At 36.3% G+C, this 21728-nt stretch overlaps 1 protein-coding gene across 1 annotated transcript; it reads right to left on the reverse strand.

Moving 5' to 3' along the window:
* Nucleotides 1–981: 981 nt before the first annotated feature.
* On the reverse strand, nt 982–14748 carry LOC121425198 (monocarboxylate transporter 14-like). The gene is made up of 4 exons (XM_041621203.1): nt 14266–14748; nt 5433–5576; nt 3927–4934; nt 982–3293 (listed from the first exon to the last, which is right to left on the reverse strand). The coding sequence occupies exons 1-4, from the start codon at nt 14456–14458 to the stop codon at nt 3163–3165; spliced, it is 1476 nt and encodes a 491-aa protein (XP_041477137.1). The 5' UTR covers nt 14459–14748; the 3' UTR covers nt 982–3162.
* Nucleotides 14749–21728: the final 6980 nt, after the last annotated feature.

Below are 21728 nucleotides of genomic sequence, written 5' to 3' on the forward strand. Positions count from 1 at the left end.
GAACATCCTGTGCGCATTTCAGGTCATATGACCAAGGTCAAAGGTCAATGAACTTTGGCCGAATTGGGTGTATCTGTTGAATTACCATCATAACTTTGAAAGTTTATGGATCTGATTCATGAATCTTGGACATGAGAGTAATCAAGTATCACTGAACATCCTGTGCAAGTTTCAAGTCACATGATCAAGGTCAAAGGTCATGTAAGGTCAATGAACTTTTGCCATGTTGGTTTTTTTTTGTTGAATAACCATCATATCTCTGTAAGTTTTTTGGTCTAGTTCATAAAAAGTAACCATAAGAGTAACCATGTATCACTGAACATCTTGTGCGAGTTAGAGTAGTTTTCAAAGTCAGCACTGCTGCTATATTGAACCACGTGATGCAGGTGAGACGGCCAGAGGCATTCCACTTGTTATTATTTAAAGTGGGTTTACATTTCATTTTTTCATTTGATACTTGTTCCTCCGCACTTTTTCCCTATAGCTTGACAATGATTAACAAAATGAAAATCAAGCCTAAGCCATTTCATGTAAATCACAACGATGGCCTCGGTGTGTGGGGAGTGGGGTGGGGCGTAATATGCACTCTTCGAAGTGTTTTGGGCAAGGAAACAAGTTAAAAAAAGGTAAAAGATATCTTCAAATCAATTCTAATAGCTAAATTCCACGTGTTCTTCTTGATGAAGGTCCACTTTTATTCGCATAACTATTTCAAAGTTCTGCGCAAATCATTTTTCACTAACTAGTAACTTTACAAAAGTAAGTGGTGCTCACTCAAGAGGAAATATTTTTCGACAGTTGTATCGTCATTTGCTTAAATGGATTGGCACCAATGTTGAAATGTGAAAAAATCTTCAGGATATTACAAATGCATAATTTTACAGGAGTTTTTCTAAGTGTAAACTGTGTAAACTTTTTTTTTGATATGCACTGTATACATGTAAAGCAAACAACTTATAACTAGTTTCATGAAACTTTAGATCAAATGATATTTTTTTTAATGCAGTGATGACTAACAGATAATCTGCACACAAATGGATAACACAAGAAGAGGTAACGATTTTGTTGAACTTTGGTTCACAACTCAAAAAAAAGAAAATGACGAAGAGTTACCTCAAAATTTTCGGCTGCTAACTGCAACCTTCGTCAGTGATGTGACCCGATTTGACCTTAGTGACGTAATGGTCGATGATCGGGTCGTAGACATTCGGATGCTTGTATCGCCCCGTCTCTGTTGAGAGAAGGTCTGAACAAGAAGAGGTGTATACATTTGCAGAAATGATGACAACTGTGAATTTGTATTTGTAGATCTTTATAATGTACTACATTCTTGTAATACCAAGAGTGTACATGATTACATCTACTACATCACTATGTACGAATCATGAACATATAATGATCAATTTACAAATCAAATTCCAACAAATAATCATTGATTAGAAATGAGAGTTTTGAGAGCTGATATGCCCTTTGCAAGCAAAACCTCTTTCAAATCATTGTCAATTTAATAATTATGTCCAAATTAGGCATATAAATAAAATTGTAAATGGAAATTAGTTAATTATTAGTTACATCCCTTTGGAACCTCTATAAACTGTTTTTTTTATGCAGACCTTGGCCAAATTTGAGAGAAGGTCTGAACAAGAAGAGGTGTATACATTTGCAGAAATGATGACAACTGTGATTTGTATTTGTAGATCTTTATAATGTACTACATTCTTGTAATACCAAGAGTGTACATGATTACATCTACTACATCACTATGTACGAATCATGAACATATAATGATCAATTTACAAATCAAATTCCAACAAATAATCATTGATTAGAAATGAGAGTTTTGAGAGCTGATATGCCCTTTGCAAGCAAAACCTCTTTCAAATCATTGTCAATTTAATAATTATGTCCAAATTAGGCATATAAATAAAATTGTAAATGGAAATTAGTTAATTATTAGTTACATCCCTTTGGAACCTCTATAAACTGTTTTTTTTATGCAGACCTTGGCCAAATTTGAGAGAAGGTCTGAACAAGAAGAGGTGTATACATTTGCAGAAATGATGACAACTGTGATTTGTATTTGTAGATCTTTATAATGTACATTCTTGTAATACCAAGAGTGTACATGATTACATTTACTACATCACTTTGTACGAATCATGAACATATAATGATCAATTTACAAATCAAATTCCAACAAATAATCATTGATTAGAAATGAGTTTTGAGAGCTGATATGCCCTTTGCAAGCAAAACCTCTTTCAAATCATTGTCAATTTAATAATTATGTCCAAATTAGGCATATAAATAAAATTGTAAATGGAAATTAGTTAATTATTAGTTACATCCTTTGGAACCTCTATAAAATGTTTTTTAAATGCAGACCTTGGCCAAATTTGATCCAAAATCCTTCCTCCTTCAGGCATTATACAGTGAGTTTCAGAAAACAGGTAATCTAAAGGGCTGATATTCGAAGCATATTTAATGTTGTGACATTATTGTGCATGAATCTAAAAGAGAAACTCATCAGCTTTCCATTGATATCATATTTGTTCCATTTGCGCTACGCATGACCGAATTAATTGATGTTGAAGACAAAAGGTGCAGAGACCACTTTTTCTAATGATAAGGCAGAGGCTGATGGATGTCTGAGCTGGCAAAAATCTTGACTGGACCCTTTTTCTTCAAAAGGAGTTTTAATAAGGGAATGTACCGCAGGTACAGTCGCTTAATGTGCAGACTTTCCATCGGAGCAATGGTCGCCGGAGCAAATGTCATGGAACCACTTGCACACCATAAATGAGGAGATCGTACCACAGTTGGACCAACATTTTGAGAGACAGTTGTGAGGAGTGTACAGGCATCTTTGGTGAATTAAGAACGGCGCTCCTGCCCATCGTTCCAGCATCCTTCGTGATAGACTCAGAGAACTCTTTGGACATTGCATTGTTGCCCTCAACCATGGCATTGAAAGGCCACAAAGAGCTCCTGGCCTGCTGATCTGACAACTTTCTTTGATTTTTATTGTCTTAGAAGCACAGATACTATGGTAACCAAGATACTAAGATAAACTAGGGCTCTTGGGATAAAACATCTGACAACTCCTAATTCTATAATTCTATGGTATACTGCTATGGTGGAAAGTTTCGACCCTACTGAGCCTCAGGGCTGAGTTTGAACCGAGTTGTATAGTTCGACTACTTTGGGGATTCCCATGAAGGCAAAAGTCAATATGTCGACTACTGCAAGAAGCTTAAACGTGGCATCGTATGTTACACGGGTGGCAATCAGTCCTGTATAATTGCAAAAAAAAAACAAATGAAACAAACCTTGCATCAGGCATGGACGTTTGAGAGTCACCATGTAAAGCTCAACCCCCCCTTTTAAATAAGTTCAACAGTGTTTTCCTGTGTGACGATTATATTATAATTGAAGGGAGTCTTTTTGAAATTGGAGCATTTTTCTTCATTTGTTCCAAATCAGGTACCAATCTTGGTTATGAAATGTGGTTCACTGGTGTATTGATGTTCAATTTCCCTTTGAGTTAGGAAAAAGAGAAAACTGGTATGACAAATGAAGAATACCTACCCACGGCATTGGGGACATTTGGTAAGAAAAAGTTATGTGGAATTATAGTCTAGAGAGAGGAAGGGCTTGATATCTTGAATGAAAAATTGAATTAATTGAAAGAACTGGAGAGATGTATAAATATATCGTGAATACAGTGTGCAGGGGTTCAGGAAGAGAGGAGACGAAAACTGCATGTCTGGGAGGGTAATCATATATAGGGACTTACTTATACGCAGTTTCTCATTAAATAAAGTCATCCTATGTTTTCAGGACAAAGGCAATACAAGTCAGTGACATGTGTGGTGCAACTACACAATCATGCTCAATCATTTGTCAAAAAATACCCCATAACATACCTGCGGAGTATCCACCCAATAAGGAAAAGAAGCCCGCAACCACATAAAGTATCCCTATCATCGTTGAAAAGTGTTCTCCAGGAACTGTGCTCTTCATCACCAGAGGACCAAGAACAGCCCTTCCCGCAATGGCCATACCGGAAAAACATGACGTCACCAACATCACCATGTAGTAAGAAATAAATCCATAAGATGCAATTGCAGAAATGTTGAGCACACTCAAGGTAAGGTACATGTTGACAGGGTCAAAGTTTCTGTGAGTCAAAACACCGACCGAGATTCGTCCAGACAGATTCCCAACAGCTGCACTAAGGGCTATGATGATTGTGTTTCTGGCAGAGATTCCTTGTTGGAGGGCTTTTGGTAATAGGAAAGCATGCCAACCAGAATAAATGAATTCTTGTGTGCCAAACGAGAGAATTACAAAAACTAACAAAGGATTTGCATAAAATGCTGTTTTCTTCCACCATTCTACTATTCCATGAGGCAAGCCATAGATGTCAAGTTGGCTCTCCTCTTCTGATGATCTATCAATTGCAGAATCGTCTTGATCACTGTATGTCAAATCATATAACACTGTTGAGAACATCTGAGGTTCTATGTGACTGTTTCTGTCGCCAGAATCGCTGTCAGTACTGCCGGCAGTACTGACATCTGAATCTTGACAGTTTCGACAATCTGCAGTGTGGACTCTCCCGTAGACTCCAGTAAGTGACGCATCGTGCCATGTAATGCTTCTCGATTCACCACATGCTTTATGTTCTGTCAGATCCAAGGATACATTGATCATCATAGCACACGGTATCAGGTTGAAAGTAAGAGCGCCTATGATTAATAGCACGTCCCGCCAACTGTATACAGCAAGTAACTCTTCAGCTAGGAATGGGAACAAAGTCATTCCAACAGGAAATCCACATGATGATAGACTGAAGAGAAGCTTGAAGTTTTCACCAGCGATTTTATTCAACACGAGAAAGCAAGTCATCCACAGGAAGCTATTCCCGATTCCTGAAAGTGATGAAGATCATTATCAAACAATTAGATGATCAATATTTAGATAGCAACAAGCAATAAATGGGCTCACCAACTTACTTTTTTTCCCCACAGATGAGACTGCATGCCCTAATTTCTTGAGATAACAGATCTATGCCTGATGGGCTTCTTATACATTGTTGGACCCTTATTATCATCAATCACAAAAAAGGCTCCCAAGTAATGTTATTGAGAGAATACCAAGCACATACATAAAGGAGTGTAATTCAAAATCTGAAATTCAAAATCATTCAGTGTGCATTTATTTTAAGCTATACAATATTCTTTGGAGCAGCCAATGGAAATTTATTTTTGGGTTGTGATCACAGATTAATCTCACGCGAAACACGGTAATCCAAAGAATGTTACATAGCACCCCTATTTGACAATTTTTAAACATTCTACAGTCACACTTTCAGCCTGAAATGACTGCTGTGAAGTTACATCCTCTTTCATAAACTGTATGATACATACCCACAAGAGCAAGGAAAATGAATACCGCAATGTTGGTGTTGGCAAATGCTGTAAACACAAGAGCACTGGATTCTAGCGTGGCACCTATCAACAGAAAGAGCCGAGGTTGACCCCAACGATTAATGAGGGCTCCAACAATGGGGGCTGAAAAAGAAAATATTTGTATGTTGATAAATGATATATACTAGTATATATATGGTGTGGACCAGTGGAATTATCATTATCAATGTTTTTAGCACCATTATTTTTGTTGTTGTGACCATCATCAATGCTGTTATTACCATTATTCATACTTGATAATAATCTGTTGGTATATTAGAAAGCAACCACGCTTATTACAGAAATTTATGGTTATATTTGTTCTATCTTATCATTTATCCCTGTTCATAAAAAACAAAAATAGTAGGGGGACATTTTGAGATTGTGTCCCCCTACTATTTTTTGGTCAATAGGGTCAATTTTTACCCCCCCCCCAAAAGTATTATTTCGATTGTGAATGATATATTTTTCTCCATCATAAAAACAAAAATAGTAGTTGTGTCCCCCACTATGTTTGATAGGGGGACGCGTCCCCCCTGGGATTTCCGCCCATGCTTTTTTTTTGTTTTGATGTGATGTGAATGTAATTCTATATTCCCTCCAAGTAATCTCTTGGCAGTCTTTAGAACTTTGCAAATTACTTTTCGTTCCGGATCCTGACATGAGGCCTGAGACACCGTGGGCACACGTTGAATCGAGCAGACTTAAGCTCCATTCACAATCGACGTACGACCATTTTACGACCGCCTGCAACATTTTGTTTTCTTGTTGTAGCACAATCGATCTCTTGGTGTCTTGCGAGCTCTAGCTCGCAGTCGTTGTAGACAATCGCACTAACTCGAGGTGGTCGTGAATGACTGGTCGCATGTGAACTTTGAACATGTTCAAAATCAAAACGCGATCACCCGCACCCGCATCAGCTCGTACCATCTGTCGGGCGATCATCGTGTGAATGTTCTTCAACGTTGTACGACTTGATGCAAGAGGTGGCACAAAGAAGTCGCATTTAGTCGACAAGAGATCGTACAACACTTGCCCATATGTTCTAGCAATCCTAGCATGGGCGGAACCTCTTCTTGAAGGTAATGGGGGGGGGGGACACAACTGAGTTTTCAGTTTTATGAGCTTCAGCGAGCTGAAAGTTTTTGATTTCCCAACCTAAAAAATAGACATTCGTAACACTTTTCAGATCATGATCATAATAGGAATTCAACAAAATAATATATGCGAGCTGAAAGTTTTTGATTTTTCAACCTAAAAACTTGACATTCTTAACAGTTTTATAAAAATCATGAACATGATAGGAATCTAACAAAATAATGCTAGCGCGAATCGCGAGCTAAAGGTTTTTGATTTCCAACCTAAAAACTGGACATTCATATCACCTTAAAAAGAATATGAACAGGATAGAAATCTAATCAATTAATGCGAGCGTGAAGCGCGAGCTGAAAGTTTTTGATTTTCCAAACTAAAAACTGAACATTGTAACACTTTCCAAACCTAGAAATTCAACAAAATAATAGATGCGAGCGCGAGCTGAATGCTTTTGATTTTTCAACGTAAACACTGGACATTCTTAACAGTTTTATAAAAATCATGAACAGGATAGGAATCTAACAAAATAATTCTAGCGCGAAGCGCGAGCTGAAAGTTTTTTGATTTTCCAACCTAAAAACTGGACATACGTAACACTTTTTCAAATCATGAACAGGATAGGAATGTAATTAAATAATGGATGTGAGCGCCAGCTGAAAATGTTTGATTTTCCAACATAAATACTGGACTTAAAAGGAATATGAACAGGAGAGGAATCTAAACAATTAATGCGAGCGTGAAGTGCGAGCTGAAAGTTTTTTATTTTCCAACATAAAAAACTGGACATTTATATCACCTTAAAACGAATATGAACAGGATAGGAATCTAATCAATTAATGCGAGCGTGAAGAGCGAGCTGAAGGTTTTTTATTTTTATACCTAAATGCTGGACATTCGCAACACTTTCAAATAATGAACAGGATATGAATTCAACTAAGTAATAGATGCGAGCACGCGCTAAAAATGTTTGATTTTCCAACCTAAATACTGGACATTCAACGCACTTTAAAAAGAATATGAACAAGATAGGAATCTAAACAATTAATGCAAGCGTGAAGTGCGAGCTGAACATTTTTGATTTCCAACCTAAAAACTGTACATTCTTACTAGTTTTATGAAAATGATGAATAGGATGGTAATCTAATAAAATAATTGTTTTTTTTTATTTTCAACCTAAAAGCTGGACATTCGTAACACTTTTTCAAATCGTGAACAGGATATGAATTCAACTAAAGAATATGTAGTATTCACTTTTTGAAAGTAGATTTTGTGCATTTTTATACATGACAATAAATTATCTCGGATCTTGTTTTTTTTTTTCAACTGAGGTAACTTTAAAAGACTGCATATGTTCATATCAAAGTCGGTGCTCTCTTTATAACATTACTCTCTTATAATTTTTCCACAAATTATTACATATATTACAAAAGAGGAAGACAACAGGAAGTTAGGATGCAAATTGCATTCGACAGGCACATGAAAATCATGGAGCGAGGTGGTCTTGCTTCCCCCTTTTAGAAAGTACAAACAAGAAAAAAAAACTGAAAAGGAAAAGAAAACTTAACAAGTGGAATGCCTCTGGCCGTCTCATCTGCATCACGCGGTTCAATATAGCAGCAGTGCTGACTTTGAATACTACTCTAACTCGCACAAGATGTTCAGTGATACATGGTTACTCTTATGTCCACTTTTTATGAACTAGACCAATAAACTTACAGAGATATGATGGTTATTTAACAGATACACCCAATTCGGCCAAAGTTCATTGACCTTTGACCTTGGTCATGTGACCTGAAATGCGCACAGGATGTTCAGTGATATTTGATTACTCTAATGTCCAAGTTTAACAAACTAAACCAATAAACTTTCAAAGTTATGATGGTAATTCAACAGATACCCCCGATTCGGCCAAAGTTCATTGACCCTAAATGACCTTTGACCTTGATCACGTGACCTGAAACTCGAACAGGATGTTCAGTGATACTTGATTACTCTTATGTACAAGTTTCATGAATCAGATCCATAAACTTTCAAAGTTATGATGGTAATTCAACAGATACAAACAATTCGGCCATAGTTCATTGACCTTTGACCTTGGTCATGTGACCTGAAACGCGCACAGGATGTTTAGTGATACTTGATTACTCTAATGTCCAAGTTTAAAGAACTAGACCAATAAACTTTTAAAGTTATGATGGTAATTCAACAGATACCCCCGATTCGGCCAAAGTTCATTGACCCTAAATGACCTTTGACCTTAATCATGAGACCTGAAACTTGCACAAAATTTTCAGTGATGCTTGATTACTATTATGTCTAAGTTTCATGAATCAGATCCATAAACTGTCAAAGTTATGATGGGAATTCAACAGATATCCCCAATTCGGCCAAAGTTCATTGACCCTAAATGACCTTTGACCTTGGTCATGTGACGTGAAACTCATGCAGGATGTTCAGTGATACTTGATTAACCTTATGTCCAAGTTTCATGAACTAGGTCCATATATTTTCTAAGTTATGATGACATTTCAAAAACTTAACCTCAGGTTAAGATTTCGATGTTGAATCCTCTAACATGGTCTAAGTTCATTGACCCTAAATGACCTTTGACCTTGGTCATGTGACATGAAACTCTAATAGGATGTTCAGTAATACTTGATTAACCTTATGGCCAAGTTTTATTAACTAGGTCCATATACTTTCTAAGTTATGACGTCATTTCAAAAACTTAACCTCAGGTTAAGATTTGATGTTGACGCCGCCGCCGCCGCCGCCGTCGCCGTTGGAAAAGCGGCGCCTATAGTCTCACTTTGCTTCGCAGGTGAGACAAAAATGATAAGGTGGAAAAGAAAAAGGAAGGATGCGGTGCTGATACGACCCTCCTCTCCCTGCTGCTGGCTTACCCCTCCCAGTATTAAAAATATATACAAACAGCACAACATAAATAGGAATAAACAAAGGAGATGAATGAAATGAAAATGAAATAGAATCAAGTAGGGTAAACATCGTGATAATGAACAGAAAATAATTGGTCGAGATTATGAATGTGTAAGATTAAAAATATCAGTTTTAATTTTTGGACGAAAATGTGAATCCAGTGTCTAATCGCCTTTGCCTCCTCTTGTACCAATTGAAATAGACTAAGAAAGAAAATGTAAATGGGCAATTCCAGGAGGCCGAATGCGATCGCTATGCCCTATTTGCTGCGTAAAAAAGGAACAATGGAATAACCAAAGGAGAGGGGGAAAAAGAAGAAGAGTGAAGAAATTGACAGACCTGCAGACGGGGAGAATATCAGCGTTTCAGCAAGGTCAATTTGTAAAAATTAATGGTTCATTTCGCGCTTCACACTTAGGTCATACCTAGGTCTTTTCATTTTCGACCTTGATGTTTGAAAGAAGTTCGGGCTTAACACTCATATTCTATGTTTATGATAAACATGTTCTGTGCACTACTTTTTTCAGGAAGGCCTATATTTTTGTAAAGAATCGTGGTGTAGTGGTTCTGACTCCCGCCTTGTAAACGGAGAGTCGTGTGTTCGATTCCCACCGCGGTCTATATATATCACCAACATGCAGCGTTTTATCTCAGAGATACCATTATACGATATATAGCCTATGTAAAAAGGTAATTGACATTTGACCTTGAACTTTATGGATTAATATGCATTCTGGGTACTTAATTTTATTTTATTTGATCTTTCTGTAAGAACCTCTGCCTTTTGACACCAAGATCACTAACCCGCGCCTTTTCATCTCACAGATACCATTATACCGTATATGGTATAATGTAAAAGGTAATTGACCTTTTTAAGGCTTTGACCTTGAATTTCATTTGTGAATGAGCATTGTATGCACTTGATTTGATTTTATTTGATCTTCTTGTAAGAATCTGTGCATTTTGACACCAAGATCACCAACCTGCGCCTTTTCATCTCAGAGATACCATATCATATCGAATCCTATGGGACACTAACTGCGCGTGCTTTCCGCGCGTGTCTACCACTCTATGGAAATACAATACCATTGAAAATTTCATGTTTTGTTAACAATTTTGTCATTCCTGAAACAAGTTCCAATTTTTATCCCTAGTTCCAATGATATAATGCTGATGATATCATATTATTTCCATTAAATAATTGAAATTTTTGCAAAGATGTTAATTACATTCGCGTTTTGGGGTCAAAAACATCCCTTTCATATAAAAAATAGGATGAAACTCAACGTAAAATCCTACTTTATGTCACCATAAACGATTTCCCACTCGATCCAATTTCGCTTGATGGTATCTTACAGCTTAGTTCCCATGAGTCAATGTGCAGTTTTCTCTAAGCTTTACGATGATGTAAGAATGATGTTCATTGGTCAAACTTCGCGTTCGCGTTTTAGCTTTAAATAAACATGTGTCAGACCACAAGCCAATGGCAAAAGTTGTCATATTCGGGCCGGGCGGCGATTTTTTATCCGTACTTTAATGCGCAATAAACCCGCGTGCGCATGCGTTTGGACTTAGCCAAATTTGTACTTCGCCTCGTTCTCAAATCAAAAGTCTCAAATTCAGCGCACACGGCGTAGTCTTTGCACACAGACTCTATTTGCTAGTATGACGAGCCCACGTGGAATTATATGGTGCTATACGAGTCTGCATAGTTGTATGATTCAGACCCTAATGTCTACAGGCAGACTTTATTATTCAGACCCTGCAAGCTCGCTGTATTGGAAATGTATTTCAACCAGACACTTGAGTGGTTTACATGATTATTGATGGGCCTATGTGATAGAACATATAAAACATTTTTCATTGTTTTATATTATTTAATTAGACCCCGTATTGTTGTCATATGACATACACTGATCAGTTCAGTTCAGTTTATTTTCCAACTTTAGCAAAATATGACACTCGTGTATAGTACGATCGATACTGCTGGGAGATACACAGTTTCAGCTTCCGCCTGTATCTTATGACTCTGTGAACTGTGAAAAAATCTGTGGTCTTCATTTTAGTAGAATAATCCTGGTAGTCGTCTGAAGATTTAATGAATTTCTGGTTAGTTTTATTTTGACCTTGTAACCATTGTCATCTCTTGTATCACAAGCCAATATAATCTTGTTCTGTCGGGTTTCAGTGATGTTGATTTAATTTCACCATTTAATCTGTTTAGTGTTTAGATATTTTTTATTAATTTTGTTAACAAATATAATAATTTGGGTTCCTGATTCCGATAAGAAATGGTGATAATACATATGCATGATATATATACCACAAAAAGCTGGGGTCGGTAAAACTATAATTTTAATAATTCGAATATATTGAATCGTCAGAAAATAAGATTAGACGAGTACAGAGTGGCAGGGCAAATTCTGGATTCCCCCCCCCAAAAAAAAAGTTTATTACCAATCACGGAAAGTTTTTCCCCCCTTATAGTTATCTTTTACAAGCACAAACAAGTTTAATAAGGGATGCCAATCGGAATGACAGTCAGGTCCTTCCCTGGATGTATCTTTGCCTAGAGCACAAGTGTTGAGAGGTCTAATCTAATCAACCGCGTCTTTTTTTCTATTCAATGGTTTTCATTTTCCATGTTCTTCGTCGTCTACTGATTTTCCCCCAAAACATATCAACAGAATGAATGATAATAATGAGGTTTGCAATCAACGACGAAAATTATGCATGCAAACTTCAGACAATTTTCCATTGCAAAAATATGAATGAAAAAAATGCATGATTAAAATAATGGATATCTTATAAAACAATTAAATTTATTTTCGCTGTGGCAGGTTTGGTGAGTGTTATTTGAATTAATGAAACGTTTAACCCTAAATAGACTGGGCTATTTCGACACCTAAGAAGACTGGGGGGGGGGGGGGCTGATTCAGCCCCCCTTATGATCTCGGCCGTCGATCGCGCGATCGCGACAAAAATTGGCACACGTGTTACCCATGGCATTATCTATAAAACTATAACATCAAATTCTGCAAAAAATCTCATGTCTCATTAATTATGCTAATTTATGCGTAAAATCATAAGTTTGCTCTAATTAATAAAATAATGCCCCAGAAATGCTAATTTTTGTTTCACGTACTCTAGATAAGCATCTGATCAAATTGATTTAAAAATAATTCAAAATCGCATTTATTTTCTTATGTATTCTATTGTTTTCTAAATTTCTTATGTATTTCCTTGTTTTTCGACTTTTTGTTTTTTATTGTTTTTTCAATGGAAATTGTCGGGGACTTTATTTTGACCATAAAAAAGATAAAATTAATTGATTTTAAGCAGTAAAAGGAAAAATAATGATACATTTATGAAATTTGGCTAAGTACACTATTTGCATTGGATTTGTACACAAATTCACGTTTTTGAGTAATTTTGGGTCTGCATGCACTTACGAAATGTTGCGTAATTTCGGAACCGCGTACCCGGGGGTCACGATTTTGGTCTCAAAAGTTGCGCGAGACTTGAAAGTAAAAAGTCAGCGAGCGACGCGGTCAAAAAAATATGCGCGGCGGATTTATTGCGAAAAATGTCGAGGGGGGCTGAATCAGCCCCCCAGTCTTTTTAGGGTTAAATATCCTCATTAAAAGAAACAAGAATTTAATTCCGATATCATCTGTTCATGTTTTCATCATGAATCTCGATTTGAATGAAAATATATGATTTAGTTTCATCTCAGAAATATCACGTATCGCAAGTTTAGTTTTTTTTTTTTTATAATTGAAGCTAATTGCAAATTATATAATTCCACGTGGGCTCGTCATACTAGTAAATAGAGTCTGTGTGCAAAGACTACGCCGTGTGCGCTGAATTTGAGAACGAGGCGGCACGAGCCGAAGTACAAATTTGGCCAAGTCATAGTGGGCCAAGTCCAAACGCATGCGCACGCGGGTTTATTGCGCATTAAAGTACGGAAAAAAACTTCGCGGCCGGGCGCGTACTGTACCTAATATGCAGTGCAGCAGGCAGGGTCCACGGCCGCCGTGCCCTAGCGTATAGCCCTAGCGCTAGCCGGGCTGCGCTTGTGCGACTGTGCGTGCGCCGCTGAGCATCGGCTCGCGCAAGGGGTCCAAAAGGCGTAAAAGGACTTGATATGATAATGTAAAAAGGTCAATGACCTTTGAAAGGCTTTGACCTTGAAAGTTTTTGTTTTATGTGCATTCTGGGTACTTAATTTAATTTTATTTTATATTCTGGTAAGAATTTGTGCATTTTGACACCATTATCACCAACCTGCGCCTTTCCATCTCAGAGATACCATTATACAGTATATATGAAAATGTCATTGACATTTGACCTTAAAAAAAGCACTTTCCCCAACCCGTATTCCTCCTAACTTTTTTTGGGTAAATGTTGACACCCATACCTACTGAAATCAGTAAAAAAAAACATTTCCAATAATTTTATTCCAGATGGTTACTAATTACAGGATACTAATATGCGTGTTGGTATAGTCGCTACTAATCAATGAAAGGATAGCGTTGAATGTCAATTTATAAGTCCATGGTACTCATCACCTATAGAGGCTGAATCATGCCAATGACGAGTTCATTTATTGGTACGAAGCCGTGAAGTAATTTTAAAGAAGTGAACACACAGAAACTTGTAATTTGTACCCTTTCATTATTTTTTTTTTGGCTATGTAACCCACAAGCATATTCTTGAAATAGGCCATCGTGCATCTTATAATTAATATTATACTTACTTGTTAGGAAATAAAATGCAATTATCATTCCGATTTCAGCTCCTATATCTGTCGGAGTTGCGTGAAGGGATTTTGATATATCAATGGCCAAGACACTAATTACCTTGACCGCTCCAATGTGTGAACATGAAACAAAAAACAATGTCAAAGTGACTGGAAAACAGGTAGAGTTGATCGCTCTTGTCCACTCCATTTCAAGTTAGAACGTCGCACCGACCCCCTCTCTCTTTCTGCTAAGCGTGGCATGGATGAAAATCCTCTAATCACTGTGTGACTTGCCCAAGACCGGTACGCGACCGGTACATGGTGTACTGGGAAACCTCTATAGTGTCTACTCTATTCTTCTTTGTCTTGAAAACCTTCAGAAGTCACATCAATGCAAATGTCCTTTGTATGAAGAGCCTATTATATCTGGGCAATTGCCACATCACTGCACTGGGCCAAATCGTCGGCACAGACTACATCACTCGAGCGTATCAAAATACATGTAAGCAGTGGCGTACCGTGGGTCACGGCATTGGGGGGGCACCAGCAAAAATTTTGGGTCACCAAGTGAGCGCGCGAAGCGCGCTCAGTTGCTAATTATGCTGACCTAATAGAGATATTTTAAGGACAGTGTCATTAAACGGATATGTATGTCACTGATCACATAATGCGAGCGCGAAGCGCGAGCTGAAAATTCTTTATATTCAGACCTAAAAGGGGAAATTATAAGCAAATTTTTGTAATCATGTACCTGTTTCACTAAACAAACAATACGAGCGCGAGCTGAAATTTTTGTATATATTGATCCCAATCAGACATTGTAAGGACTATATTTTAGGAATCTATTAAGAGTATACATATCTCACTATAGTATTCTAATGCGAGTGCCAAGCGCTTGCTGATTTTGTTAGAATTATATGCATCCAAACACATAAAGCAATTATCATTGTAACCATGATTAAAATGCGCATCTCACTAATCAAATATTGCGAGCGCGAAGCGCGAGCTAAAAATTTAGGAAATTCAGACCTGAAGAGGGACATTTTAAGGCTTTTTTGTAGGAATTCACGACGACCCTACGTATTTCATTAACCAAATGAAGCGAGCGCGAAGAGCGAGCTGAAATTTTTGTATATTGACCCCAAACATGGATATTTTAAGGAATATTTTTAAAAGAATCCATTAAGAGTACACATATCTCACCATAGTTATCTAATGCGAGTGCCAAGCGCATGCTGATTTTGTTAGAATTACACCTAAAGACATACTTTTTGTAGTCATTGTAGTCATGTTTATCATACGCATCTCACTAGTCAAATATTGCGAGCACGAGCTGAAAAATTTGGAAATTCACACCTGAAGAGGGGCATTCTAAGGCTTGTTTGTAGGAATTCACGTAGACTACTAACCAAAATGATGATGCGAGCGCAAGCTGAAATCTTTGATATTCAGATTTAAAAAATTGACATTTTAAGGACTGATTTTAGGAAATCATGAAGAGCAGACATATTATCTCACTAATCCACTAATGCGAACGTAAGCACGGACGGGAAATGTTTTATATTAAGACCTTAAAATGATATGTCACTACATAAAACAATAACAATTCGAAGTGCGAGGAGATATATTTGGTGTATATTGACTTGAAAACGGGAGGTTTTCGTACAACAGGATTATATATCTCGTTAAACAGACAATGCGAGTATCAGGAACAATGAAGACATAGGCCCTGAGCAAATTATGTTTCATAAAGTTATATACATTTTTTTGTTTTTATGTAATATAACAACATAATAATAATATAACATAATTAACAATAATGTCTTCCTTCCCACTATGTTTCTTTCACCTTCATTCTCTTTTTCCCGGTTTTTCTTTTTTTTGCCAGCCGATGGGGGGGGGGGGGCACGTGCCCCCCCATGCCCCCCCCGTAGTTACGCCACTGCATGTAAGTCAAGCAGATTAGCAGAACCTGGAAAGTTAATGTCACTGGTATACCAGAAGTACCTAGAAGATTGTAAAAATCCCTATTTAGCGGGTATTTTAATTTTGGAATATTTTTTAAGAATTACTAATGGATTCAAACTGGATTCCGGGTATAACGAGCAAGTCACATTCAAAGTCATATGAAATCCTCGATTGATCCATATCCTTTTGTGACGTCATCATTTCGGTATTCTTTTTTCTATCAACAGAAAACACGTACAGATCATTTTGTTTGAAGTATTATTTCGTGGGAAAGGTTTTCAACCAAGAATTAAGTAACGTCCGTCAGCGAAAAAAATATTGACAAGCAAAATAAACAAAACAAAAAGATCCTCACTTTCAAGGGGGGGGGGGGCGCTTGTGTTTTAACGGCATTTTTACATTACAAATTTTAATTGGGCCTCTCAAGGGGGGGCGGCTGTGCCCCCCTCCTCGTGGGTCCGCCAGTGCAGTGAATATTATTTGATAGGGTATTTTCGCACTGACCACAAAAACGCAAACACTTTCTATAGTTTCCGTCAGAAACCTCTCAGCTGTCTATTTGATTTGCATTTTCAGAGGAATGTGGGTTTGTAGAAGCATGGAATAGGTCCATGGTAGAAGCGACTGCGTAACTCCTAGCCTCTTTGAATCTAGGCTGAAAAAAAAATACCGCAAACAGTTTTCAAACTTCGCATTCCCTTACAAAAGGGCTATTCATCGATGTGTAGTTGTGTACCTATAGTTCTGCATGTGATAAAGAAATCATTCAGCTATAACTTCACTACATAGCACAGACTCAAGTTTGGCACTTCAACAAATCATTTGTCAGTTTCCCCATGACATTGCAGGCATTGCACATTCCTATAACAGGCTAGAGTTCCCGTGTGATTCTTACTGTATGTACGGGCAGTACTGTAATTTGTTTGTTATGACTCCTTAAAAAGCTGTGGGGTTGCTGTCTCAGACAAACTTAGATTCGTCGTCAGTCTTGGAATATCGATCAGCCCCGTATCTCTCAGTCTATCCCTTTTTGAGTAAACTTCATGATTTATTATGAACATTTCTTATGTAACAAAATCCACAAAATCTGTGGAAGTTATCGGATGCTTCATTTAACCCCAAAAGAGCCGGGTTATTTGGGCCCATCTCACAGCCGGGGAGGGGCGGATTCCGCCCCCCCCCCCCCTGGGATCTCGACCTTCGATCGCACGAGCGCCGCGAAAATGTGCACAGTGGTAGTGTGCGATATAAACTACAAAGCCAGAGGCGTCGATCCATTTTTCAGAAGGGGGGGGGGGGCAAAATCATTAACGTTCCAAAGGCGCTCGATCGTACAAAACACCCACCCACACACACACACACTTTTTTGTTTTTGTTTTGAATAATGTTTTTATTCTGATTTCATGAACAAAAAGTTACATAACATTTCAATTTAACATTTCAAATTATATACAATACTTTACACTTCATATTTTCACTTTTTTCACTAACTTAAAGGACAAGTCCACCCCAACAAAAACTTGATTTGAATAAAAAGAGAAAAATTCAACAAGTATAACACTGAAAATTTCATCAAAATCGGATGTAAAATAAGAAAGTTATGACATTTTAAAGTTTCGCTTCATTTCACAAAACAGTTATACGCACATCTCGGTTGGTATGCAAATGAGGGAACTGATGACATCACTCACTCACTATTTCTTTTGTATTTTATTATATGAAATATGAAATATTTTGATTTTCCTGTCATTGTCATGTGAAATGAAGTTTCATTCCTCCCTGAACACGTGGAAATCCATTATTTTAACACTTTGTGCTTCAGGCAAGGAGGTCCTGATCATCAAATTTTTAAAAATTGAAATATTGCATAATTCAAACAATAAAAAACAAAAGAAATAGTGAGTGAGTGACATCATCGACTCTCTCATTTGGATGTAACTGGCTCGTTGATATAACTATTCTGTTAAAAATAGGTGAAACTTTGAAATGTCATTACTTTCTTATTTTACATCCGATTTTGATGAAATTTTCAGCATTATGCTTGTCTGATTTTTCTCTATTGATTCAAATCAACATTTTACTGAGGTGGACTTGACCTTTAATAAATCATGAGTCATATATATCTTAAAAAAACAATGAAATCAGTTATTATAAAAATGCTTAAAGACCAACTTCCCCTTCCCCCTCCCTCCCCCCGCCCCAACACACACACACACGCACACACACATGCACACACACACACACACAACACATCACTGCCCAGAAGATCTGCGTCAATGGTTGGTAAAACCCCCTCCTTTCTAAATATAAATAATATATATTTTACCATAAAGATAATAGTATTACAACTATTTATTATATTTGTATTGCCTGACAAACCAACAAATATATCCCGCCAATTCAAGTCCTTTATTTCATCTTATTCAAATCGCTGTATCAAAGTTTCCCATATCAGTTTGACCTTTAAGCAAGACAAAAATATATGTGAATATGTTTCCGTTTCCCGTTTACAGTACGAACAGAGATCTTCAACAAATCCAAATCTAAACAAATTAACTTTAGTGTAAATTGCCCCATGCAGAAGCTTAAATTGAAATTCCCTCTTTCTTCCAATTAATAATGTTATTCTTGGTCTAAAAAAACATTCACCAATTTCTTTCTCTGTATAATTATAACTATTTTGTCCATCTCTTATCTGTAAATCATATGACTTTTGCAATTCTTTAATAAAATATTCATATATTTTTCTCGATGGTACCTCCCTCCCCAACAGAAGCAAGTTTATATTATAATTAATTAAGTCTATCTCACAAAATTGTATAGAACCTAAATCATTTCTTCAATCACTTGGAATTGCATGATATATTTCACATATTGTAAACAAAAGATCACTTCCAATACCAAGGTTAAAAAATATGCGACTGGTTTAACATGTCCATTGTAAATGATATGTTCAACCTTAATTAACCCTCGTTCTAACAAATCTTTATCAAATATCATCTTATTTTCTATACAAAGATTCTTATTATTGAAAATGATTGGATTTTTAGAACCATTGAAATGTCTTAAATTATTAATCTCTTGCCAAGCATCTAGCATCTCCAAATAATAAGATGGAATATTCAACTTACTTTTTATCTTTTTCATTTCATAATCACATAGAAAAATTAACCTTCCTCCAACTGAACTTATGGAATAATCAAAAAATAATTTCCACCCCAGATTTCTTTCTCCATACAAAAGTCTTTTTACCCACATTATACGCTGCGTTCTAATGCACTTGATAAAAGTGATAATGGAATAATATACTATGATATTTCAGACCATCTGCCTATTTTTGCAATGTATCCAAATGACAAACGCCCTCACCAACCCAGGGACAAAGAAAACATAACCAGACGGAATGAAACCCAACGTAATATAGAATCCCTTAAGGTAGATTTGGCTGAAGAAGATTGGCATGATATTTACCTAGAACAAAATGCAAATGACTCTTATGTAATATTCTTAAACAAACTTCTTTATTATTATGATAAAAACGTGCCATTACTAAGAGTTAAATCGAGTAAAAAGAAGAACAAACAACCGTGGGTCACACAAGGTATAATTAAATCCATATTCACTCGGAATAGACTTTATAAAATATCCATTAAATCGCCTACAATTCAAAACATAAATAAATACAAAAAATTCCGCAACAAATTAACTTCAGTTATTCGCCGAGCTCGCAAATCTTACTTTTCTGATGAAATTGAAAATAACAAAGATAATAAAAATTCATTATGGAATTCTGTAAATGAGATTTTAGGTAAGAAAAAAGAAAACTATGATAACATCAATTTCGTAGAAAATGGTCAACACTTGCGAAACCCAAATGATGTTGCTAATGCCTTTAATAACTTCTTCAATAATATCGGTCCAAATTTAGCTTCAAAAATAGTATCTAATGATAATGATTTTTCTGAATACTTAAACGACTTTCCGGAACATTCTTTATTTTTTAATCCGACTAACACTCATGAGATCTTAGAAATTGTTAGGTCTTTGAAACCAACTAAATCTTTAGGGCATGATGGAATAAGTGTCTGTTTATTAAAACAAATAATTCACTTTATAGCTTCACCGCTCATGCATATTTTTAACCTCTCTCTGTATCATGGCATTGTTCCCGATTCACTTAAGATTGCAAAAATAATACCAATATATAAGAAAGATGACCCATGTCTCACTTCCAACTACCGACCAATATCTTTATTACCGAGTATCTCTAAAATTCTTGAAAAAGTAGTTTACAAACGATTGTATTCCTTTTTGAACAATAACAATATATTATTTCCAAATCAATATGGTTTCAGAGAGAATCACTCAACCAATTATGCAATTTTACAATTATTCGACAAAATATCTGATTCTCTCTCTAAAAAAGAACACAATGTTGGGGTTTTTATGGACTTATCAAAAGCATTTGATACTATGGATCACCGCATTTTACTTTCTAAATTAAAGAGATATGGAATCAGGGGGGTTGTTTTCACTTGGTTCAAAGATTACTTAAGTAATCGACGCCATTATGTTTCTTTCAAATCAAACACATCCAATATTTGTACTATGAAATGTGGAGTACCACAAGGATCGATTTTAGGTCCCTTGCTATTTTTGATTTATATGAATGATATTGTAAATGCATCTCGAGAATTAACATATGTTTTATTTGCAGACGATACAAATGTCTTCTATTCCCACAAAGACTTAAGTATACTCGTCCCGACACTTAATTTAGAATTAAAGAAATTATCAAAATGGTTTAAAGCTAATAAACTCTCCCTAAATATAAGCAAAACAAATTTTATGTATTTTAAACACATTCAAACTAAACATATGTTCCTTAATATATACATAGATGACATCCCTATCATTGAAAAACAAGAAACCAAATTTTTAGGTGTATGGATTGACTCAAATTTAACCTGGAACAGTCACATTCACAATATTTGCATGATGGCATCCAGAGGAATAGGAATTCTGTTTAGATTAAAATATTATCTCTCCCAAAAATCATTATTTATGCTTTATAATTCGTTCGTTTTATCTCACTTATCTTACTGCAACTTAGTATGGGGGTATGGTAGTAAGGTAAAAATAGAAAGGATTTTCCGTCTCCAAAAGAAAGCACTCCGCATATGTACTCATTCACATTTCATTGCACTTACTGATCCAATATTTCACAACTTAAAAACATTGAAAATTGAAGATATTAACATTTATCAAACGGCCATATTTATGTTTAAATTTTCATCCAATACAATCCCGATTCCATTTCGCAATTTTTATGTTTACAACAAAGACATTCACAATTATCCAACACGGCATTCAACAGATCTCCACTTAACCAACCCAAGAATATTACTCGCTCATAAGACGATACGCCACCGTGGCCCAGACATTTGGAATGCATTGCCACATGATATAAAACAATGTACATCTCTCTATTCGTTTAAAGCTTCGTTGAA

Source organism: Lytechinus variegatus, chromosome 12, assembly GCF_018143015.1.
Source record: "Lytechinus variegatus isolate NC3 chromosome 12, Lvar_3.0, whole genome shotgun sequence".
Lineage (NCBI taxonomy): Eukaryota > Metazoa > Echinodermata > Echinoidea > Temnopleuroida > Toxopneustidae > Lytechinus > Lytechinus variegatus.

Coding starts and splice junctions, on each gene's coding strand:
- LOC121425198 (XM_041621203.1), bottom strand. CDS start 14,458: ATGGAGTGGACAAGAGCGATCAACTCTACCTGTTTTCCAGTCACTTTG. Junction 4,935..5,432: donor CATTTTCCTTGCTCTTGTGG/GTATGTATCATA, acceptor CATCACTTTCAG/GAATCGGGAATAGCTTCCTG. Junction 3,294..3,926: donor ATTGGGTGGATACTCCGCAG/GTATGTTATGGG, acceptor GCAATTATACAG/GACTGATTGCCACCCGTGTA.